Source organism: Oryctolagus cuniculus, chromosome 16, assembly GCF_964237555.1.
Source record: "Oryctolagus cuniculus chromosome 16, mOryCun1.1, whole genome shotgun sequence".
Lineage (NCBI taxonomy): Eukaryota > Metazoa > Chordata > Mammalia > Lagomorpha > Leporidae > Oryctolagus > Oryctolagus cuniculus.
The window spans coordinates 26,980,411-27,005,942 of NC_091447.1; the positions used below are offsets into that span (position 1 = coordinate 26,980,411).

The 25,532-nt window shown below is 44.1% G+C and overlaps 1 protein-coding gene and 1 long non-coding RNA gene across 4 annotated transcripts in view; one reads left to right on the forward strand and one right to left on the reverse strand.

The window, feature by feature from the left end:
* Positions 1-25,532, reverse strand: part of AOAH (acyloxyacyl hydrolase) — a 190,973-nt gene that overhangs the window by 87,316 nt on the left and 78,125 nt on the right. For 2 of the 3 annotated variants that reach the window (XM_070058395.1, NM_001082025.1), the window contains 7 exon segments: positions 21,385-21,444; positions 15,489-15,559; positions 7,317-7,377; positions 6,213-6,283; positions 5,296-5,344; positions 3,455-3,503; positions 1,519-1,613 (listed from right to left, as the gene is read on the reverse strand). In XM_070058395.1, the coding sequence (XP_069914496.1) occupies positions 1,519-1,613; positions 3,455-3,503; positions 5,296-5,344; positions 6,213-6,283; positions 7,317-7,377; positions 15,489-15,559; positions 21,385-21,444 (456 nt within the window). 3 annotated transcript variants of the gene reach the window in all.
* LOC127492612 (uncharacterized) overlaps positions 1-25,532 on the forward strand; it is a 106,924-nt gene that overhangs the window by 67,253 nt on the left and 14,139 nt on the right. The gene's annotated exons all lie outside the window — the stretch shown is intronic.

Sequence of the window (25,532 nt, forward strand, 5' to 3'; positions counted from 1 at the left end):
CACGCCACTACTTGGGCTCCCCTCTTTGCCCTGTAACTACAGCATTTTCCACCTTGGTGGTAACCAGGTGGTGTCAGTGATGAAAGTATAGGTTTGAATGCCACCCTCTGCCCCCATGGGAACTTGGGTGCAGGCAAGGGGAGTGTTGGAGTTGGGCATCCTGGCAGCTGTCTGCCACCTGGGTTGGCAGTGCTGGCATCTGGTAGGCAGGGGCAGCAAGCTCCATCCCCATTCCAAGTACTTAGCATGTCCCAGATAGGAAGTTTGAACACCAGGGATCACCTGGCTGCCGTGGGCAGAGGAGGTGAGTCCTGGGCAGTGGAGATGCCTGACTGGACATGGAACTGCGGAGCACTGGCAGGAAGACCACAGCAGCTCTCAGGGTGGGAGCCCCATCCCCTGCAAGGGTCAGCACCTGCCCTGAGTACCCTCGTCTCCGAGGAAGTGTTCAGTCTGGAGGCTCCTGACTGCAGGGATCTCTTCCCCTTCCAGCCTTTCTGAGTCTGGTTTGCCCCTCCAGGGATGAGCTACTTCATAAGAGTCATGTAATTTCAGTGATTCTACATATTAGTTCAATGCTGTTATAACTGCACATAAAACTGATGTTGTATAATATAAAGATGAATGTCAAATTCATGCTAACATAGAAAAATTTAAATTATTTCTTTATAATGATGCTTATTACCGAATTAAAAATGCTATGCCAGGGGCCGCTGCTGTGGCGCAGTGGGTTAACGCCCTGGCCTGAAGCACTGGCATCCCATATGGGTGCTGGTTCTAGTCCCGGCTGCTCCTCTTCCAATCCAGCTCTCTGCTGTGGCCTGGGAAAACAGTGGAGGATGGCCCAAGTCCCTGGGCCCTGCACCCACGTGGGAGACCCGGAAGAAGCTCCTGGCTCCTGGCTTCGGATCAGTGCAGCTTGGGCTGTTGCAGCCATCTGGGGGGTGAACCAGTGGATGGAAGATCTCTTTCTCTTTCTCTCTCTCTCTCTCTCTCTCTCTCTCTCTCTCTCTCTCTCTCTCTTTCTCTGCCTCTCCTCTCTCTGTGTCACTGTTTCAAATAAATAAATCTTTTTTAAAAAAATGCTATGCCAAGGCAAGGGGAGACTGCTGCAGGAACGAAATAGGTTTCTGCTTTAGTGGAAGCTTACCCTAGTTTACCCTAGAGGGTCATCTGTGCTTCCATTGTGTATTGGGTCCTGATGATGATGTCACTGGCCCTGGGCACAGTGGGTCTGGGTCTGGATCCTCTCTGGGAACCCTCTTCTTCCTTTTGCCTCGCACCTGTGGTCCTCAGTGTTTTTGCTGCAGCTGGGCTGGGGTGGGAAAGTGAAAGGGAGAAATCCTTTGCCTCCATTTGCCTAGAACCAAAGTGGTTAGGGAGATGCCTTTGATGGCCAATTTTGCTGAGGAGGGGAATTTGCACCTGTATGGAGTTGGCATAGCATTTAGAGAGAGCAAAGGGGAAGTAGGAACAAAGGCCGGCACATCTGGAATGACTGCTGCCAAAATTACTCACCACAGACATCTGTGAAACTGTGAGCCATTCAGGAGGGATGTGAAAATGAGCCCCAGCAGAGTCTCCCAGCAAAATGATTCCTCTGGGCTGTGAACCTAGGCAGCACGATTGATTCACATTACTTATGCACTCCAGTAGTTGGGAGCCTCCAGATCAGGTAGTGAGGAGAGCAGAGAGCCCAGTGCCAATTCCAAGCACTGAGCACCATCCTAACAGTGATGCATTGAGAGTGAGGGACACAGCTTTTAGGAGCTGAATGAGGTGTCAAAGCCATCCGAATTGCTCTCTAAGCTGTACAGACGCAGGTGTGCTTCCCTGCTCAGCATAAAACAAATGCCCTACAATATCCTGAGTGAATGATGGCTGAATAAATGATTCAAAAACTTTATTGGAACTCAGAAATATGCCCCACATTTTGGATCTGGAAACAGCTTTCTTGGAAAAGATACCAATTGCTGTTACAATTCAATTTAAGAGTGAGTGATCTCATTGAGCAATTTTGAATTTGTAAGGACATTTCATTCTTTTCAAGCCCTTCATCTATCCCTGTATGCAAAAGCACTGGATGGGCAGTGCTGGCTAATTCATGGAGAGATGCAAAGAGAGAGGCCTCCTTGAAGCCCATGTGTCTGGAGGTAGGAGCCCCTGCAGTTGCTGCTGAGGTCCATCCACACACACGAAGCATTCACTCTTGGATATATTCTTCCAAATCCCCTAAGGGCTTGGAAGAAAGAACTGGTGCCTCTGCAGGCAGAGTGGCAACCTCCTTTCTCCACTTCCAAGTCTTCTCATGAGGCCAGAACTTCTCTCCCTTTCAACCATGGTGGCTCCCTAGCCTCCACCTCCTTGGGAGCTCCACTTGGCTACCCAAGTGGGTACTGAAAATGCCCAGGATGTCCAGGAAGGCACGGGGTGGGTGGAATGTGGGAATTCAGGAGCCTTCCCTCAGCAACCCCAGAGCGTCTAGGGTTTCAGCTGGACATGCTGCTTTTCACTCAAAAGTTTATTTGCGCACCCATTCTTTGATTCATCCTGCGAAAGATTTCTGAGCTATCTATATTTAGATGTCTAAAGATATCTTTCCATTTTCTATCCTTCCCTTTTCTATCCTTCCTGCCCCTCTGAGAGCTTACAGACAATTAGACTTTAATTTGAAGAAGGCAAGCACTGCAATTTTTTTCCCCATGAAAATGCAGATCCAAGTCAAGCCCTCAGTGCGCAATTGGATAGTTATAAAGGAAATACTCATTGAAAGAATGAATGAGTGAACTGCTTCTGAACGCGAGGAAAGCATTGCCCAAACAGAAAACAGTGATATTACCAGAGGGTCTTGTTTAAGACTCTTCTGAGAATCACCAGGAACATGTTTTCAGAAATGTGTGGGTGGTGAGGCTTCTCACAGTACTGGTGGCATTTGGGCTTTTAGGGTGAGGAGCTTGCTTATCTATTCCCAAGGCTATCACTTCGATGTTTTCTTCAAGATAATCAGACTTGCATCTTTAGCCCAGTTGATAACAAGGGTTGTTCCATTAATGCAAGTCCAGTTACCTGAACTTGCTGCACATCGAGAAGAGAATGCAAAACATTAAAATGTTCAGTTGTTTGCTTATTTGGACAAGTCCTGGATTTCTGCTATTATGTTATTCATCCTGCAGGCTCCTCTACCATTCTCATTATGGTTGCCAAACCCCAAGGAAAAGAGTGAATTAAACAAGTCATTTTGCATTTTCCAGATTCCACCTCCTTTTCTACACCATTTCCATGTCTTTTCCTGATCTGTCACAAAAACAAATGTAAATCGGCCAACTTGAAATAAATTCTAGCATCAGGCACTTCTTCATAGAGGTAGTCTGTTCATTTCAATTTCACTCAGACTAGGAAAGAATATTGTATCATAATGATATTATATCATAACCTTGGCTTGTACAGTTCATACCTTCACAGAATTTCTTCTCATATGGAATTCCATCTTTTGGATCAACACCCTTGAAAGGAGAAATGGTGAGATTAGCAGTCTGTTTTAAATTTGTGAGACACATACACTAACTCCTTCCCAGATGACTTTACAGTCAGTAAAGTGCTTTGATGTCTTGTGAGCCCCTAATTTAAAATGGCAACACTTCCTGTGAGTGAGTGAGTGAGTGAGACTAAGGGGAACTGGGGGGCAGGTGACAAGGAGAGTTCCGGAAACGGCTGCTTCTCATTCAGAAGGATGCACAGCAGAATTCCGCGAGAGCGGTCCAGCCCAGGACTCACTCCTTGGAGCATCAAGACCCGTTAAGTGTCTGGGAGGCCAAGGCAGGGCAGGTACTGCAGTTTCTGAGCTGGAACTCTAAATGTTCCTACATCTCCATTACCCAAATATTGATTTTGGGGGGGGCCAGCCATTCTCAGCCAGGGCCAATTGCTTTCCACTCCACCCCCATCCCACACTGAACTAGGAGGGATGCTAGTACTATTTTAAGATGAAAGGGTTTGCTTGTTATAGATGTGTTGTTGGGAAGAGTATGTTTACTCTCTTGGACTTGAGGCTTCCTGTTCACATTAAAACATTAAAGATTCTGAGAAATCAGGAAATAAACAGAACTAGTCATCTATTTGACCCAGTATTTCCTAAACTTAAGGGGATGATAAAGCCCCTACCCCTATGCCTATCAACATCACACTTAACTCTAGAGTCCTGAGGACACAGTTTGGGCAGTGTAGACTTGATGGTTGTAAAGCCCTCTCCTTGTTCAAGATTTTGTGATTCTGAGCGTCACATTTCCTCTGTGGACAGGAATAGGGATGCAGGTGACTGACTATGAGCTCTGAGTCTTGCTTCCATGAGTTTATGGTGAGTTTCCATTGGGCTTGCTTGGCCCTTCATCTTACATGGAATCACACACCACATCCAAGGCAGGACTGGGGCCATGGAACAAAGACAGCAGCTCTGCCTACTGATCAGCATCCTTTGCCTTACAACATGACAATGGAGTTTGGGTTATCAGAACAAGAGCTGCCTGAGGGTCTTGATACATTAACCTCTGGGTCTTCTTCTCCTCCATGAAAAATCAGAATGACTGAGAATTGAGTGGGTGGAGTGGGCTGGGGCACAGATGTCTGTTATTTTTTCCGTATCCTAAAAGCCACGGGACTGAAATGCATGCAATAGGTGATTATTTGTGTGAGCTCAGGGAATTAGTGTCCTGGAGAATGGCTTAAGATCCTACAAAACTTTGGTCTGCTGCTACTGCTGTCCACAGATAAATATTGGTCAGGTTTCCCCTTTCCTTCCCTTTTCTCTACCTAGAAGCTGCAAGGCCATTATTTCCAGGAAACTAGGACACCAGAATTCAATGCCTCAAGGTGGGAGTAGTAGGGTAAATACAGGGTAATTTCTGCTCTGCCTGACTAGGCTTATGAAATAGGAAACATTGGCTGCATCAAAATGATGACAGTGTATAGTTTGCTCCAATAGCTGTTTGGTTTGCTGTAAAATTGCTAACATAACTCCCCATTTCATTTCACACTGTTCAAAACAGAGTAAAGGGATTAGATGTGGATGACCTTAAGCACAGCTTAAAGGGGCCATGACAGAGGGAGCCTTAATTCTCATTACATCATTGACACTCTTCACATGCAATTGGAATTCTACACCAATCTTCCAAGCAGCAGGAAAAGAGCCACTTTAAGCTGCCAACTTCTTCCATAGATCTTGCTAAAGCAAATAGACACTTTGGGGAGCGGGGAGGCAGAATTAAGAGAACAGGGTTAAGTTTGAATTTGGTTGCTTACCCAAATGCCATTACAGTTTGAATCCCGATGTGCATCCCAGTTGTCTGGCCTACAGAGAAAACATCAACACTGGTCTTTGGCATATTCTCATTTCTCAGTAGTGTTAGTTTCAAGAATGAATAAATGAGTGAGTGCTACACAAAAAATCATGGAGGGGCAGCAGAGTTGTTTCAGGAAGAGTGCCACATACTTCTATGTGTTATGATGCAAGAATCGCCTACTCATCCTTTCTGCACTAACCTTGGTTTGGATATTTGCTGGGAACCCCTTGGCCAAATCCAGTGTTTTCCATGATTGACTCTATTTGTAGACTCTATTTCTGTGCAATGGTGCCAAGGAATTTAATGCACAAATCTGCCGTTGATTTCATTTAGATAGGCAAAGTCATAAAAATTGTACAACTAAACTGCCTAAACATCTGGTTAGTCTGTGCTTTGGCTCTGTAGTCAAAGGTAGGGTAAATGTTGGCATATCCATGTTTTCAAGTCAAAGATGTGATTCGCTAGACCTCACTCAACCCAGGGCTAAAGTGTGCTGTGCTTTCCATTCATTCGTCCTGACTCCTGTGGAGACAGGCCACTGTTTGGGAACATATCCTACATTTGAACTTGTGCAGGAGGGCAGGAGGCTGGATTAATGTCCACATTGGTCATTTACTTGCCTGGTTCCCCCACTAGACTGTAAATTCCATGATAACAAGCATATTTTTGTGTTCCTTACTGCCCAACATCATGCAAGTCGTTGGCGTTTGGTAAGCATTTCATGGGCAAATGAAGGACTGTTGAGCTTTCTTCCATTGGGACACAGAAGTCTTTTCTTTCTGAAGTGGGAATCCCCTATGCTAGGGCAAGAAATTATGCCTCCTGCCTATTTTTAGAAGGCAATTTTCAAAATCAGTGACCAGCTGAGACAATTACCTTCTGCCTGGATACACTGTCTTGTCGCTGTCGTTACAATCTCTCCCTCGCCAGTGATAGCCCCGCAGTGTCTGAAATTGACACACACACACACACAGAGGAGAGGTTCAGTCCTGCTTTGCTGTTTTCCAGGAGGGAGACTGGAATTCTGCAGTTTTAAACTAAAATACAACCTAAGAACACTGAGGACCACTAAGAACATTAAGATCAATAGGATAGGACATGATACCACCCAAGCAAATAACAGGTAGTAGTGTGTGCATATGTGAGCTTGTGTGTGTGTGGGGGGGGGGCGGTGCATGTTTGTGAATGTGTGTGTGCATGGATGGGACATGTGAGTACGCACATGGGTATTTTTGTGTGTCACAGATGTGTGGGCAGGTGATTCTGTCTCTGGGTACATGTGCATTTTTACACATGCGCGTCTCCATGCACTTCTCGAAACAGCAGGACTATCCAACTTCCTGAAATTCCTGTTTAACCATCAATATTCTCAACCTCAGAAACAATCAACTTGTTCAAGTAATTAATCACTTTATAGGATAATTTAAAAATCTCTAGCCAAATTGTTCATTATGTACATTTATATTTTTGACCCGGCTGATCTGAAAGAATTAAGTCATAATAATGTCACACAGTGTTTTTATTTCTTCTGTTCCCAAGTAGTCTATTTGATATTCGTCAAATTTGAGATGTGTGTATGACATGCTACCAGCTTATTTGCTTTCACAAAGAACATCCTGACATCCTAACAGCTCTGAATTAAGTACAAGCACAGACATTTTAATAAAGTAAACTAAAGTAGGTTTAAAAATCTTCAAAATAATTTACTATATCATTTAAAGTAACTAAGTCCCCATGAAGAATTCTAGCTGGGAATGGAAACAAAAGATAGGAAACAAAACCAGTCTGGGCCCAAGATTGATTGTAACAGTCTAGGTATTATTATGACACTCAAAAGCCCTGTGGCATAATGAATGACGTATTGTTCATCAAATTAATTAATAATACATTCAAATGAAATTCAGTCTTATTAAAGAAAAGAGATTTGTAGGAAGTAATGCAATATTTAGTGAATATCTGGTTATCCTCAACAATACTTACTGGAAAAATGCTATATTTGTCTGAATCTACATCTTTGATTGGCACAGAATTTTTTATAGCTCTAGAAAGAAGAAAACAAAACACCTAGTGAGCTAAGAAAAGAAGAAATGATATTTGCAAAAACAGATACATTTTCAGATATTGCTATACTGAGTTTATATGACAGAGGGCTGTTCTCATAGTAAAATTTAAGGTCTGGTTGTATACCTAAGAGCACCAAGAAAGTTTTGCCAAACTCTGTTGTTTCCTTGGAGATGCTTTCTCTCTGATATTTAACTTGGCTGTAGGGAGAAATGATGTTTTATAGGGCATGGGATATTAATGCTGTGTCTCCTCCCCCAACCTTCCCCCACCGCCCCAAGGATAGAAGACTGTATTTTGGATCCAATCAATGAACTCAACACTACAAATTAAATTGGTGCCATTTTATACATCTGTTATTGAAGTTTTTTTAAATATTTCATTCCTTTAAACCACTTACTCTGAGAACTTCAAGACATTTAGTTGTCATTGACTGGCAACTTTCACTCTGAGCCTGGGAAACCAAGAATTCCAATGTGATGGCCAAGAAAATTCACTGAACAAGAAAGAATTTCCCTAGAGCCTCACTCCAAGACCTTTCCTGGCTTCTAAGTGACACGCACTGCTTTCCACGTAGGTATAGCACTCACTGGGGAGCAGAGTAATACAGTTGTGTGCAGATGCAATATTCCTGGAGCCCTAGAATGTGATCCTCTACAGCACTTGCTAGATGTTTTGTTTTGTTTGAAAGAGCCACAGAGAGCGAGAGGCAAAGGCAGAGAGAGAGAGAGAGAGAGAGAGAGAGAGAAAAGTCTTCCATTCATTGGTTCACTCCCCAGATAGCCACAACAGCCAGGTCTGGGCCAGGCCAAAGAGAGGAGCCAGGAGCTTCATCTGGGTCTCCTATGTAGGTGCATGGATCCAGGCATTTGGACTATCCTCTGCTACATTCTCAGGTGCATTAGTAGGAAGCTGGATCGGAAGTGGAGCTGCAGCTGTGAGGACTCGAACTGGTGCCCATATAGAATGCCAGTGCTGCAGGCAGCAGCTTTACTTGCTATGCCACAGCACCAGCCCCTTATGTGATCTTTTGAACCAAGGTTATCTAAGAAGTTCTGAGTGCGTTAGAAAAATGAGTGCCCCCAGAACAATGTGGAGCCCAACTGGGAGTGTGGAACCTACTTAAGAACTCTGGAATGGTGGACTCATCAGAAGTCCAGGTTATAGGCCTCTCTGGTAAAACACCACAGGAACCATGCTGGTTATACTGGCCTCTGTGGCTATCTAGCCTGGGTTCTGCTGTGTAATTCTGGGGCTTGGAGTTTTGCAAAATGCACTTAGTAGTCTCCCTTGTCAGCTGGAGCTGGCCCTGATGGAAAGAGAGAGCAGGAGAAGCAGTTGTTTCTCTCTCTCTCTCTCTCTCTCTCTCTCTCTCTCCCTCTTAATGCTCCTTTTGGAGCCCCCAGCTGTGGCCACAGTGGCTCCTCCCAGGGATCTCAGCACCCAGGGAAACTCCTGTTTGCAGGCTCCAGCTCTGGCTCTTGTGGCCTCCTTTTGGTGCTCCTAGCAAGTCAGTCATGAGTGGCCTCCTGAGCTCTGACAACTCCACTTCCTTCCTTTTGCTTCCTCTGATCATCCTGGGGTGCTAGCTGTTTCCTGTAGTGGTAACAGGTGCCTCACCTCCTCTTCTCTCCTTCAGTCTTTTCAATGCTTTTATAACTGGTTCCTAATACAAACTCCCTTCTGAATGAAAGACCTGACATGTTCTGTTTCTAGAGAGGACAACTCTGGGATGAATGAGCATGTGGAAGGTGGGGAGGGGGAAGTGAAAGGTAAACTCTCATCTCTGGCAGTTCCTTTGGTATCCAGGACACTGTGAAGAAGGAAATGCAAGCTGAGATCTTATAACCAGCCCTTCCTACCTCCCTACCCTGGAAACATGGCAGCTCCCTTTTAGTGTTAGAAAGAGGAGTCAGCCCTACAAGTTGAAGTAATCTTGACAGATATTCAGAGGGGTGTGGAGGGCCAGTAAAGGCTCTAGAGTCAACAGTTTGTATCCCAGCTTCATCTACTATCTCCTTCCTACTGCTGAGATCCTAGAAAAGCAGTTGGACCTCCTGAAGTCTAATTTTCTATCTGTAACATGTGACTTGCACCGTAGCATCCTTGCGAACATTCATGCACTTCACTGCTGAAACATAAAATTATTCATCTATGAGGTTAGATGAGTTAGGGTTTAAGGCACCAGCCACATTCCTCCTGGAGTGATTTGACCAGAGGACTGCACAACAGAAGAGGCTGGGAGTGTTAGGTGAGTTATAGTATGGCTGCCATATGTTACTTTCCTAAAACATGATTAACTTTTATTTCTAAAGCACATCTGACTCTCTGGTTTTAGAAAATACATTGTTGATTTTTATTAAAATTATTTCTGCAAAAGTGAACTAAAATTTTATATTTTGTGTATTCTTATAGGTACCTGGTTATATATTGAAATGTTCATTCATTCATTCACTCATTCATCATTCCACAGACATTTTTGGAGTCCCTGCTATGTGCCAGGCATTGTATGAACACCTAGGGAGGACTACAAGACCCATTTCCTACACTCGAGTAGCTTCATGATGGGTACGGAAAATGATGCATCAGTACACAACTACACCACTGTGGCTAAAATACTATTAAAGAGTTGTGTGCCTAGAGGGAAAAGATTTCCAGCTCTATCGAAGGAGGTGATCTTAAAGTGAAACCAAAAGAGTGAGAAGCAATTTTCAAGGGAAATGATTGGAGGAAGGGCATACTTGTAAGAAGGAAAAGCCATGAGAATCCCCTTAACGTAGCCTGGGTTCTGAAATTAGACTCTCTCGGATTGAATCCCAGGTTTGATATCTATGTGCTAGCTGACCTTAGGAAAATTATTTATTTCTGAGGCTAAATTGTTTGACAGTTTCCTCATTTGTAAATGCAGCCAATATCAGTGGCTTCTTCCTAGAGCTATTAGAAAAGTAAATAAGTTGATATGACTATACCATGAAGAACCATGCCAAACATAGGATATAGACTCAGAGGACATTAGTTCTTGTTGTTATTATGTGCAGTTGTAACAATTAGGAAGCTGAGGCCATAGCAGTCAGGTGTTTGCTGTTGTCACATTGGGTTTCCAGAGATATTCCAGCTCCAGCCTATGGACCCTCTTCAGATTTTCAAGCTTTTAATTTACAATATTCTATCCAATTTTGTTCTCTACCCAGTTCTTGCCAGATGTTGAAAGAACAGGCTTGATCTAGTGAGCAACTGTACTTGCAGCTGAATATTATTCACTACATAATGCTAAGCTGTTTAGCTCCAATCCCACAACACTGGGGCATTATGACAAAAGAAAAAAGAATAAATCTTTACACGTCCCTGCCTTGTGTTTGAGTCCCAGGCAGCACTTGAGGGCTGGGTGTGGGTCAGTTGCTTATGTATGTGGGTATGTTATATAGGTCTCTATAAGATGAAATGAGAAAGAGAAGCCATGGAAGGACACACCCCAATCTGTGTGCTCACCTTGGTGATGGAGGTGAGGAGGAAGAGCAGGGCATTGGGAAGAAGGAGCAAGTGAAAAAGGAAAAGAAATAATTTAATGAGTTAAATGCATGATTAACATGGGATATGATAGTCTATTTGTGTTTGTGTGAAATATTATATATGTGGTTCATACATATAGAAATTAATAGAAATGACTAGAGATTAAAAGAGGGGACCTTCCTGACTTCCCATTGATTTAATAATAAAAAGATAGTACTTGGGCACTGTGAATTGAGATAAAAAATGATAAAAAATTTGTTCACATCGTGGTAGTTACCTGGTATCCTATACCTTTCCTTCTTTTTAAATGGTAAAGTATTGCCTTTTGGGGCTGGCGCCATGGCTCACTTGGTTAATCCTCCACCTGTAGTGCCAGCATCCCATGTAGACGCCGGATTCTAGTCCTTGTTGCTCCTCTTCCAGTCCAGCTCTCTGCTGTGGCCCCAGGAAGGCAGCGGAGGATGGCCCAAGTGCTTGGGCCCCTGCACCCAAGTGGGAGACCAGGAAGAAGCACCTGGCTCCTTGCTTTGGATCTGTATAGTTCCGGCCATGGTGGCCATTTTGGGGGTGAACCAATGGAATGAAGGCCTTTCTCTCTCTCTCTCTCTCTCTCTCTCTCTCTCTCTCACTGTCTAACTCTATCTGTCAAATACAAATTTTAAATAAGTATTGCCTTTTCTTCCTTTATCCCTTCATTTCTTCATGAGGTTCTTACTAATGCCCAACTCTGGGGGAGGGGCCAGGGAGAACAAATTCACTAAGACATGGTGTCCCAGGAGCTTCTGGGCAGTATAGGAGAGCAGTGGGGGAGGGGCACCTAAGCACAGGGTGGTAGTGATCGTGAGGTGGGGCCAGGAGCAGAGAGGTGGACTGTATAAGCAAATGAAGGTAGGGAGGAGCTGGAACACTTCCCATAGGTGGGGACACCTCCAGGACATTTCGAAGGCATTACACCAAGAGGATAGGAACAGGGAGAGGCACTAAACAGGACCAGGATTCCTCCTGGAGTGATTTGACCAGAGGACTGCACAACAGAAGATATGCAGGTCTTGTTTCTGATCCTACTGCCTCTGTGCTGCTGGGTCAGGCAGGTGCAAACCTACCTGCTCATCTAAAGAGTAGGAGGAGGAACCCAGCAGTCACTGGGAACCAGAATGCTGGGTTCAGAGGTCAGATTTATCCATTACAACTCTGGGACCTTGGGCAAATGGTTTCCTCCCTTTGGAAAGGAGAGAATACTGGTGCCTGCCCAGTAGGGCTGCATTTACAATAGGCTTTAGGGCAGAGATAGTATCAGACGACTTAGAGCTATCATTGCTATTACTGGACCACAGGTTGTTTTGAAGAATAAATGAGGTTGCATTTAAGTGTGATTTGAAAGTCATAAAGCACTGAGCAAACTATCATCTGGTACAAATTATACTTGAAGCATAATGAGTTTTAGAAAGAAGAAAAACATAATTCTGATTTTTTTTGTTGTTGTAAATGAATTATTCCCTTTTTAAATTAGGCCAAGAAAATCCCTGGTCACAGATGCTCTTAAATTCAATTTTTTCCACTGTGGCTCAATTGGAGAGTCATACTGGCCCTGCTGGGCCCTGCTGGCACACATCGGACACAAAATGCAATGATGTATTTGGCAAGGAGGGGGTGGGGATCTCAGTTCGGCATGAGCCAGGCTTGGTGGTGGGGAGCCTGGAGGGTTGGCTGCACCTCAGCCTCCCATCATCTTCTTTCATGTCTGCTCTTTCCTCTCCACCTCATGCTCTCCACGTCTCCCCCAATTCATGAAAAGGGGTGATGCTGCTGCTTCTGGGATCCAGGCCAGCGCTTTGCTCAGCTGGTTGGCCAGGGCTCTGCCAGCAGAAGATCCAGGGAAAGTTTGTAATTCTTGGATCTCCAAGAAGCTCTCAGTGTGAGTCAAACATAGCCTCCCCTTCTTCCCAGAAACTGGCATGATAGGCGGGGGATGGCCAGTGGGTTTAACCTTCAAGTTCATTCATGAAGGGTGATAGAACCTAAGAAAAGGACCTCTGTTAAGGGTCAGCTTGTGTTCATTACAAAGATACATCAAACTCTTGACCGCTGCTCCCTGTGGATATGACCTTACTTGGAAACAGAGGCTTTGCAGATGTAATCGAGTAAGGATGAGGTTATTAGGATAGGCTCTAATCCAGTCACTTCTGTCCTAAGAAGAAAAGACAGAGACACAGAGAGGATGGCCATGTGATGATGGAGACAGAGACCAGAGTGATGCAGCTGCACGCCAAGGAGTGCTAGCCACCTGTGGAAGCTGGAACAGGCAGGAAGGATCCTGCCTAGTGTCTCAGAACCTGGCCCTGCTCATACCTGGATTTCAAACTTCTCACCTCCAGAGCTGGGAGACAATAAGTTCTGTTCTTCTAGGTCACTCAGTTGTGGTATTTTCTAATAGTAGCCATAAGAGAGTAATCTAGGCTCTCAGTGCAGATGTGCAGCCAGACTCCCAACTCTGGAATTCTCCGGTGAGATCTAACCCTGGTCAGTGAGAGGTAGGCTGGACTGGGATAGGTGAGGTTTATACAAGTTTCTATGGCAAAACAAGAATAAAAGAAACAGGCTAGTGGCTAGGGGTCTAAGTGGATGTCTCATAGCTAAGGAACACAGTTCTGAGTCATCAAAACATCACTTGTCCATGTAGCATTCATAGTCTGATGCTTGAGCTAGAAGGTGAGAGCTGGTGGGGTGGGGCTTGGGAGGACATAGACAACCAGGAGTTCAGGTATGGGGTCCAATTTCCTAAGAACTGCCTGGAGAACTTCAGGGCTACTAAGAGGTCTGGGGCAAAGGAATCTGGATTTTAAAATCCCTGATAATTCAGAAGTATAGCCAGAACTTGATTATACTCTAATTTTAGGTTTTAAGAAGCCGAGGCTTAGAGATGTTAAGAAGCTTAAGCTCCCAAAGTTGACTCAAGAGAAGCTTTACAAAGAAGTCCAAAATATGTATATTCCAAAACATATATTTATGGGGTCAAGTACACCTGGGGATGTATCATGGGTCCTTGGTGGCCTGGGAGAAGTTACTCCTTTAAGGATCTGTTTCCTTCTCTGTGAAGTGAGAATCATCATCATCATCATCATCATCATCATCATCCTTAATTCACAGATTTGTGAAAAGTAAGTGAGGAAACATACTGAGAGTTCAGCACCAAAAACCTGGAGCAGTGCCCATATAGTATCTGGTATTAGCAACAGCAGCAGCCATCATGTTAGAAGGAGCTGAGCAGGGATGGGCATTTGGAGCAATAGTTAAGACACATTTTGGGATGCCTGCATCCTATATCAGAGTGCCTGGTTCAAGTCCAGGCTCCTCTGCTTCCAATCTGGCTTCATGCTGGGAGGCAGCAAATGATGGCTAAGTACTTGAGTCCTTGCCACCCACATTGGAGAACTGGATTGAGTTCCAGGCTCCTGGCATTGGCCTGGCCCAGCCATGGCTGTTGCAGGCATTTAGAGTGAACCAGTGGATAAAAGATCTCTCTCTGTTTACATTTATTTCTCTCTGTTTATCTGCCTTTCAAATAAAATGAAAATAATATACTAATAATACTAAACAATATACTAACAATATACTAATAATACTAGAGTCTGGTTCTGGAGCCAGTGCTCTTTTTTTCAAGTTTTATTTTATTTATTTGAAAGACAGAGTTACAGAGAGAGAGGTAGAGCGAGAGCGAGAGCGAGAGCGAGAGAGAGAGAGAGAGAGAGGCCTTCCATCTGCTGGTTCACTCTTCAAATGGGCAGCAACGGCCAGAGCTGAGTTGATCTGAAGCCAGGAGCTTGGAGCTTCTTCTGGGACTCCCACATGGGTTCAGGGGCCCAAGGACTTGAACCATCTTCCACTGCATTCCCAGGCCATAGCAGAGAGCTGGATTAGAAGTGGAGCAGCCAGGACTTGAACTGGCACCCATATGGGATGCTGAAACTGCAGGCTGGGTCTTTAACCCACTGCACCACAGCACTAGCCCTCTATCAATTTTCAAAGGAAAAAAAAAAAAAAACATTGTCCCAACTCTCATCCTTTTGGACAGTGATGACAATGATATCTAACATAATCCCAGACTCACAGTGAAGCTGGAGTATAAGATTTAAAATTGAGGTGGGGCTTGAGAATTCTGGACAGTGTCTCTCTATTTGAAATCCTGCTCATATATATCTGAGCCACATTTTTCTGGCAACAGTCCTTTTCTAGCCTCATGAGTTCCTTGGACTAAAGATGCCTGAGATGAGGAGCTGAGCTAGTCTGTATCTTCCATGGTAAGGAAGGGCTGTCCCTGAGTATGGGGCGATGAATGCAGAGATGTGTAGAGTCTCATCGGCAGGCTGCATTCTAGCCCAGGGTACAAATCAAGCCGTGACTTTCCAAGTTACTGGTCAACTCAATATATTTCCAAAATGATTTTGCTCAGAGCTAATTTGTCTTCTAGCTTCTGTACAATTCATGTGTTGAGCCAATCCTTTTAGTCATCAGAAACAGGGACAAAACAAAGATGTTATCACATGCTCCAGAAGAGAAATAATATAGAAACAGTATACATACAATTTAATTTTCTGACAGATCTTGGCCAAGAATGGGAGTGAACAAATACCAGCACCACTTCTAGTATATTTCTGGAGAGAAAGAAAAAAAAGATAATAAATCAAGAGTTAATTTGATTCAAGGAATGGTTCCCCACTTCTAAGCATCCTTGCATGGTCTGGATTCTGTACCTTCCTTATTCGAGAATCTGGTTCTATTTTATTTACCTAAATACACTTCTTGTTCCTGTCCCCACAGTTCCTATTCATTCATAAGCAGCTGTGCCTTGATGTATGCTGGTTCCCAGACCAGAAGGGTTCCTTTTTCCTTATTCAAGCAGTCATCGCCATACTCATGGCAAACCTTGGTCTCTATCTTTTCCCCAAAGAGCTTAGCCTGCCTTTTTTGGTTTTGTCCTGACACTCCTACCCAAGTGCTTTGGAGAGGATTTGAAAATAAAGAGCATTTTCCAACAAAATGATTCCATCCTACCATGGAGTGAAATGAAGAGTAAGGGAGACAGGATCCAGGGCCCGGAAAGAAAGAAGGTCCCATCCCAGGGGGACAGAGAAGAGTACAGGGAAAGCTCCCCACGCTTCCCTAGCAGGAGGACTTTAGACAGTGGCTTCCATAAATGTCTGGATGTGTGATAAATCAAAAGCTATGACTTCTTACTGAGCCATGGTTTCAGAAAGACAGTAGTTTCTATGATGCTTTGCTCAGTTGAAAGTATGAGAAGAGAGCAGGGCAGGAAAGGTTAGGAGCTGGCATTTTTCAACAAAGAGTCAACGTTGGTCTAGCTCAGAGTCCTTCAAATGGCTGTGAGGTGTGTTATGGGCACCAGTAAGAGAGAATCAGGAATATAAAAGAGGTGTTGAAGGGTCTTCAGGATGCCTGCTAGGCTTTCTAGGAGTAGAGGCACAATCCTGATTAGTGCCCCCATGTATATGGGAGACATGGAGTCAAGGATGGTGTCCTTGTGCTCAGCTCACTGGTGAGTGGTGGGTATGGGTGGACATGCCAGCACTTGGCCACCCTCTGGGGCTTGGCAGTGGCAGAGGCATTAACAAAGCTCTCTAGAACCCAGCAGAGGATGCAGGTGACCTGGAAGTCAGGCAGGAAGCAGATGAATGGGAAGCAGAGGACAGATGCCTTGAGCCTTTGTTATTAGTGAAAATTCAGATCACAGCTTTGTTAGAGATGCAAATTCTTGCCATCCTTCCTAGATCTACTGAATAAGAAAATCTGGAGTAAATCTTAGCAACTTTCCTTTGCAGTCTTCTGGGTCATTCTGATGCCCACTAAGGGGTGTGAACCACTGTCCCTGATCCTAACCATTCCAGCTATAGTCACAGACTAGGACTCTCTGGGAGATTTTTTTTTAAAGATTATTTACTGGAAAGTAAGAGTTACAGAGAGAAAGGAAGATACACACACACACACACACACACAGAGAGAGAGAGAGAGAGAGAGAGAGAGAGAGAGGAGAGTGGGAGAGAGAGAATCTTCCATCCACTGGCTTATTCCCCAGATGGCTGCAATGGCCAGGGCCAGGCCAAAGTCAGGAGCCAGGAGCTTCATCTGGGTCTCCCACATGGATTGCAGGGGCCTAAACACTTGGACTATCTTCTGCTGCTTTTCCTAGACTATTAGCAGGGAGCTGGATTGGAAGTGGAGCAGGCAGAACATGAACCAGTGCCCATATGGGATTCTGGCATCACAGGCAGTGGCTTGACCCACTTTGCCACAATGCTGGCCCCTACCTGGGAGGGTTTGGAAGTACAGTCTCAAGCTCCTCCTCCACAAGACCTCCTGAATCAGAATCTGCATTTTCACAAGGTGCCCAGAGCGCACACTAAAACCAGAGAAGCCTTGCTTGCAGCAGCGGGAACAGCCCAGCTTGTACTGTGGTGATGTGGGAAGATTTGGCATCTTAGGGAAACACACACACTTCAGACTGCCTGGAGCATCAGGAAACACAGAAGGCCATGAACCATGGGAGAAAGGATGGGTGTACACCACCCTGAGGACGGGGCCAGGCGGAGGAATCACACTTATATTTCTGAAAAGTGTCTCTGGGATGGGAGGATGACCCGGGGGAGGTGCAATGCCACAGAGAAGCCATTGAAGATAAGAGACCCGGAGGCCTGCTCCCAGGGTTTCTCTCCTCAGTATTCTCACCATTTGTGGCTGGTAGGAATTCAGTCTGTTGTGGGGACTGTTTTGTGTGCAGCATTGGTGGCTTCTTCCCACTAGATGCCAACAACTTAAGTCCATCTCCAGATATTGCCATATGTCCCCAGGGGTGGGGGTCATGGGCAGAATTGCCAATGGTTGAGAATCACCAGTGTAAAATGGGATTGGAGGAGAGTAGTGGTAAAAAAAAAAGTTGTTTAATCTAGAGACTTAGTGTCTGATTGAGAACAGGATCACAGATATACTAAAAAGTAGACCCCAGCATAAAATGATGTAAAACATTGGTGGCAGTTTTGGGCACATAGACACATTCTGTGATCCAGAATGCATTCAAATGTTTGAGATACATATATTCATTATTATTTTATTCTGGAGGCTTTGGTCTAATTATCCTAGTGACAACTTAGATTCTAACACTGAATAACCAGTGCATCAAAAATTTATATGAACAGCTTTATACTTTGTACACAAGAGGTATAGTAGAACAAAATTGATAATTGCACAATTGTTTGCTCTCAAAATTCAGCCCGGAAGCTGCAGCTGTCTTTGACATTTTTTTTGTGCAGAAACTGAGGTTGGCAATTAGGTGGCAGATGACGTCCTTTGCCCAAGGATCCCTGGAATTCCCTCTGTTTAGACAGAACCTTTGATGATCTGGTCTTTCATCACAGAGTACATACAGGGAAGACCATTCTCTTACAATACACTTGCAAAGAGGACAGAGATAGAGCCGAGTGAGCAACAATGCAGAAGTCCTCGCTTGCTTGTTTGTCCCTTCCTTTTAGTTTGACTGTTACTGGACAGAGACACAATGTGGACTGTATTAATTCAGCAATGGATTGGCAACTTTGCATCTGGATGTATCTGAACTCATCTGAAACCAAAGTCTTGCGTCTGGGCTGTCTCTGGGTCCAGGGTCATCCAGTGTCTTCACTTTGTAATGTGTTTAACCATTTTGTATTTGCCCACTGAATTTCCCCACCCCATAGGATGCTAAGTGAATGCAGAGCAACTAACAAGATTTGCATAAAGAAAACTGTTGAAATATTTACTTAATATATGCTAAACTGATCTTCTGTATATAAAGAGAATTGAAAATGAATCTTGATGTGAATGGAAGGGGAGAGGGAGCGGGAAAGGGGAGGGTTGCGGGTGGGAGGGAAGTTATGGGGGGGGAAGCCATTGTAATCCATAAGCTGTACTTTGGAAATTTATATTCATTAAATAAAAGTTAAAAAAAGATTTGCATAAAGAAAAAAGGGGCAGATGGGGTAAAGGGAGGGTCAAAGAGGGAGAGTAACCCTCTTCTGTATGCAGCTAAGCTGCAAAGGAATTTCTGCATGGTGAACTGCTTTCCCACCCTGCTGTGAATTGTATTACCCAATTTAATTAGTCTAGGATGACACCCAAAGCTTAGCAAATATTAAAGGCTTCCCAGAATTTTCTATTGAGCTGGTAGGTTTATGATCATGCTGGTCATCTGGAACTGTGCAGGTTGTTCACTGTACAATTTCAAATGTCTCCATATATTGTGAAATGAATGGTGCTCCTGAAGTTTAGCATGAAGGAAGCCTGGTGGATAGATACTGGTGTAGTAGAAAGGGTATTGAACTTGGAAATAGCTAGCTCTGGATTCAAATGGTGGGTCTCTTATGTACTAGCTATATTAAGTGAGTGAAGTACTTAACCCTCCTGAGCTGCAGTCCTCTCATCTGTTATATAAAGTTCATACCAAGAATAGTGTACTGTATGAAGGTAAGAACTAAATAAGATGAGTCTATAATTTGGGTGCTCTAAACCCTTAGATACTCAATGCTCTGCCAAAACCATGAAAAGTGCCCCCAAGGAGCCTTTCACTGAGAGCCATAAGTTTTCAGTAAATAAAGAGTCAGACCTTTTCTGGATCATTTCCTTCTCTTCAGCGTGCGTAACTTTTCAGTCTAGGGTCTCACAGTCTGCTGGGCTGCGCTGAAATGATATGCAACCTACTTTGTGTTGCCATCTCCTATATCTTGGCTAGGTCTGTCGTTTTATCTGCCACCACAGTGGAATTAATGTCAGGCAATATTTTCTGAGAAGTTTTCAGAGACAATTATTTGCATTTTTGATTACTTTTTTCCTTGACAGTTTTAATCCAGAGAGTAAATAAATTGGGGGAATTTTCTAAGGAGGATTTTTTTTTTATTGTTTAATTGTTCAGTAGAGTTTTTTTTTTTTTTTTTTTTTGGCTTCTTGCAAATACTTATTGGAATCCTTCTTTGTGAATTATGTTTATAATTCTGGAGTCAGCGAGGAAAAATTGTAAAATCCTAATTAGCCTTGGAGTTAATGCCAGAGCAATTTGTGCTAGTGAGGTAAACAAGGCTCTGAGAATAAGTTGATGGGCACATGTTGAGAAGACTAAAAGATGAATTGTGTTATTCTCCATTTCCACTCAGAGTTCTGAAGGTGATGGTCAAGGGTTTCTTGTGGTGTTTCAATTTCTTTTTCAATGGTTTAAGCAGATTAGCTGACCCGGCTACTGTGGGCCTTTAATTATTCACTGAATTAAATAACGATTTGCTTTGCAGACATGGTGATTGATTAATCAATTGTGTAGAAATGCCTGCACATTACCATTTAACATGTATCAGCCTTGTTCATCAAAACCCATGTGCCCTCCACTGGTAGGCTTGCTGGTTAAAATATTGTCCTGGAAATATTTCCATTAAAAATTATTCATTGTTCATCTAAAATTCAAACTTAACTGGGGGTCATGTAGCTTTATTTGCTAAATCTGGTAAACCTTGCCATGAGGAATTTTCCTCTTTATTTCTGTGTTGCAAAATCAATACCACCTTAAAACTATTGCATCCTGGTAAATGATGAGGTAGGGCAGCAGGCAGAAGCCAAAGTCAGAACTGCACCCGTTTGTCACCGATGAGTGCTTCCTTACTGCAAGAACCTCCAGTATTGAGGATGACATTGTTCTTTAAAGGTTTACTCTTCTCCTTCCTTTTCAGTTGGGGTGGGTTTGCAACAAGGGTCTAACTTAAACACTTAACTCCATGATCACGAATTTGAATTAAACATTCTGTCTGTTGAATAAAAGCACTATTACGCAGGGGACCAGCAAGGGGACACGAACAATGATGGTGCTGACGCCAGCATTTATTGAGTCCTTGGTAAGGTGTAGACATCACACCTGGTGCTTTACATCAAGTCTATTAGTCCTCACATAGAAAGACACTTTTATTGTCCCTTTCTCATAGACCTTGCAGCAGATTTGAGCACCATGTCGGGTTACACTGTTAGAGCAGGAGGATGTCAGTTTCCTTCAACGAGGTCTATGGGAGAGGAGCAGTTGTCAATGATGGCTGTGGGGAGAGGGATCTTGCTCTGCAGGGGACATTTCTCAGTGTCACTTATCGGTCATCACAGCTGGGGAAGTATAAATGATTCTGTCGGTATCTGGTGAGTAGAGGACAGGGATACTACTAAATGCCCTCCTAAGCACAGGACAGCCCCACAACAGAGTTACCCAACCCAAAAGGTCAGTAGTGTTGAGGTTGAGAAGCTCCTGTAGAGAGTAGAGTGGAAAGGAGACTCTCTGCTTGCCTCAGTCCCAGTGCAGCCATCCATGATCTGCTGTATTTGGAGCAGCCCCTGGCCTTGGGGCTGTGAGAGCAGGGCCAAGTGAATGCCAAGGAAAAGGCTGGCATCCCATGCACTGATTGCTTACCATAATTGGAGATTTCTTGACAATGTGTCTTGCCTTCTCTAGTGTAAATTTCCAGGACTCCTATGAAAGCAAATTAGACAACATTATAACCAATGTCTCATCTTCTCTTTCTTTGTATGTCTTCTCTAAAGGTAGAGTGTTTGAAATCTGTAAGTTTGCAATAAACAAATTATTCCATAAATTTGGGATACAATCATTCACAAGAAAGCAATCTGATGCTAACAATTACTTTTCTTCAGGATTTTACTTTGTGCCAACTGCTGTGTTAAGTACTTTGCAAACATTATCTATTTAATCTTCACAATAGTCCTGAGGGATATAGATCAGGAAATTAAGATGCAGAAAAGCTAAGAAATGGGTCCAAGGTCACATACTAGTGTCTGGCAGACACACAGTCTGAGCCTCTGCTGCCTGACCACTGTGCTATGCTGGTCTCTCTGCTAACTTGTCCTTGCATCTAACAGCCACATCATCAGGAGGCTGTCGCCAGCGTGTCTGCCTTGTGTTGCAGCACTGGAGAAGGTCCCATTACTATCAGATAATCTGGTACTTCACCCCTCATTTATCTCTTCCCCTTTTGGTTCAACCTCTCCTTTCCTCTTCCAACCAAGTGTGTCCAAGTGCATCTCCCAAGCATACATTTGTTGGAGATACAAATAGTTATTATTATTATGATTGTTATGAAATTCCAAGGACCACTGTATTTGTGTATTTGTGTGAGCTTGGGAGAGAAGTAACGCTGGGGAAGAGTGGGGAGGGTAGGGCTTGCTGTCAGTATTGTTTCCCAGAGCTTCTGTGTCCCCAAACATAGTGCACGTATCTTGGCCTTACTGTAGTCTTCCTTGGCCTGCTCCCTGGATGGCCTTAATAAAGGTCACAAATGGATTCAAACCCCAGCTCCGCTGCTTACTGGTTACAAATGTGAGCAAATTATACTCTGAGCCCATCAATATCCATGTAATTCTTTACCATATAATAAAGTCCCATTTTTACTGTCTTTGACATGGGAATTATAGCTGCCCACTTCCTAAGGGTGCTATAAGGAGTATAGGACACCATCCATATAAATCTCTGAGCCCAGGACCTGCCCCAGTAACCAACCTTCTGCTCAAAATAACTGATGGGCTTATTTCACCGCTATGGAACCTTCACGCACATGAGCAGAAGCTGGTGTTTGGGGAGATCCTGCAGTTCTCACTCCAGGTAACTAAGCACGTCATCCTGGCATTTAAGCAGTAGAAATGGGTGCAGGGATGGGACGTCTGAGATGGACAGTCAGCAACAGAAGGCCTCTTGGGAGATGCTGATCATTGCTGTTGATGGATATTTGTTACCCAAGTCCTCATTTAACTCTTGTTTGTTTTTCACCTGGTAAACTGCATGGTGCTCTGACAACACTAGCCCAGTGGAGTGAGCGTGCAAGTGCAGAGAGGTGTGAGTACCTAGTGTGAGCCTGGGCGGGAGTCAGCCACCTCAGAAAGGAGGACAGCAGAGCCAGCCAGTCGAAGCTTATCTTCCCTGGGGAGGCTCTGCAACCCTCTCCCTGGCATCTGCCCCAATCGCACTGCTCAGGCTCAAGCTCAAAGGGTGGCAAACTGTGGCTCTTATGTCAAAGGCAGCCAGCCAGTTGAACTCTGAGAGTGCACATGAAAGACCTGAGAGAAGAAGGTGCTCTCCACACAGGTTTAGTTGCCAGGATTCCCTGGTACACGTATGAAGGAGCCTCATAAAGTTCATGCAAAAATGGAATTAAAAGATAGCACACATGTTCCATGAACTTTTCCCTTCTTATTTGTTTCTTAAGATATTGGAATAGTACTGTGACTCTTGGTGCACAGTTGCATCCACAATCCCCAAAGTGTCCCCCACCACTACCCTGGAACTCAGCTTGCTTGTGATCAGTAGACTAAGGGGTCAGTGTGATGATACCATCCCCTAGGTCCCTCCAGGCTGCTCTCCAACACTGCACTCAGCATCCATTTGAATACACTGACAGCAGGGATGAGAGAACTAACTATAATCTTCATAAAATAGGATGTCTTTACCAGAATGACTGCTAAGCAAATGGCCCCATTGAAAACCTAACTGGAATGGATGTATTTTTGGCTTTTTCTGGAAATTCTATCAAATCCTGGAATTTCTTTTATTGAATAAAATAAGTGTCTCTGGCATGGTGCTTTTTGTGGCTACCCTTGCATGCTAAAAGCTCATTCCTATAGAGAAACTCGAAGGTTGTATTTTTTTGCATTCCAAGGTCAAGTTTGAACATTTACAGGGCCTGGTACAGCCTCTGAAATGTAGTAGCTACTCATGGAACAAAAGCACAAAGAATGCATTTATAATATTATGATATGATATTATTAAGCAAGAAACAGGCTACCAGATTTTATACAAATAGAAAAAATCTTGCAAAGGAAAATACCATAATTGTAGGTGATAATTTTTCCTTTTTTGGGTTATTTCCTGTGTTTTTTGGAACTTTCATCAATAAATAACCAGTTCAGTGATAAATACTTTTGAAAAAATGCTCTATCCATGTTGCCTTGTTTCTTATGGGAGAAGAATGATCTACTCACAGCACAGATATGCTAGTGAGGCCCTGGAGAATCTTGGGAAAAGAATTTCAGGTCTAGCAAGGAGGTTGACCATGAACAAGCACATCCATATAGGTTGGAGGAAGGAGAGAGAGGATGTTGGCCAAGTCATCCTAGGAGGGACTGCCTAGATCCCTTTGAGAGAAGCAACGTGATTTTAAGTAATAAGACCTGTCAGAGGCCTTGACCCATCCTCAGTACAGAGGCTTCCTTGGTCCTCCTATGTGGCTAAGGATAGGTTCATCTTGGACTGGCTGGAGTCCAGAGTATTGGTACACACTGGGGAGGCAGCAGGGAATGGAGTCAGGAAATGCAAGGAAAGGCATTGGCCTTTGGCAAAAAGAGGAATCAGAGTGTCCAAGAGCAGTAACAGAATCCTTGTCCCAGTGGGCATCCCATCTCACTCACTGACTCAGCACTCATTTCCAAATTCCAGTAACAGTGCCCACCGGAGCAATCTAGATTTCTGCTGGAAACTGGGGAAGGGCAGGATCCGCAGACTAGAAAATCTGAAGCATTTCTGCAAGACGCAGTTTGGGTAATGCCAAAATGAAGCAAAAAGGGAGCATAGTATTTTAGCATGTTTGTGTTGAATAAGGGAAGGACCCCAGGGCAGAATCTCACTAGCATCTCAGAGGGCTGATGACAGGCACAGACAGGGTGCTGTGTGTGGGGTGTGAGTCTCAGTGCTGCAGCAGGGTAGATGTAGAGGGGCTTTAGCTCGGCCTTGTGTGTGCAGCCAGAGCCTCTTGGCATTCACTCTTGCCCCTTGGTGGAGGCTGCCCTGGTGTTAGACATGTGAGCTAGATAGTGGTGGTAGCAGACTTATCCTGCAGCTGTATTTGCTGGTACTCCTCAGATGGAGGAACTAGCAGAGGAAGTTATCCAAAAATAAAGTGAGGGGGATAGGGAAGCTCCGGAAGTCATCCTTGGTACTCCAGCTTTGGGCATTGCCCATTACCTCACTTCTGGGGGGACCAGCAACCTAAACTGGACTCCTACTCAAATCTCTCATCACCCCCAGAAAGTGCACATCCTTCCTGCTTACAACAGGCTGCACCTTGTCTGGTCAAGAGTCAAGCCTAGAGCATTCTGCCCTCAAAGCCTATGGACTTTGTTTTCTCTTTTCCAGTGTCTTCCATGAGAACACAAATGGGGCTCCTAGGCTTGGAAACTGAAGGAAGATCCTGGAATCAGAGGGACTCACCCAGGAGCTGCCAATCTGGAAGGCATCCTCTGTTGGATGATTTTCCTAATGATGCAGGGGCTTGTGACTATCATTTTTGGCCCCCTTGATATCTCCAATACGACAGAGCCCATGGTAGGTAGGCAACAAGGACCTATAGACTTGAATTCATGCTGGTGAAAGGAAATGACTGACTCAAGACTGGGAAAGGGCTGTCGTTTTCAGACATTTACTCATTCCTTTTTTAGTCAACACTGCAGGAGTACAGAACTTAACATCAGGTTGGGGGTAAGAAATGTACACATGGGAGTATTACAATGAGGAATATAGAGAAATCAGAGGAGAGGAAAGCTTGATCAGAAAATTAG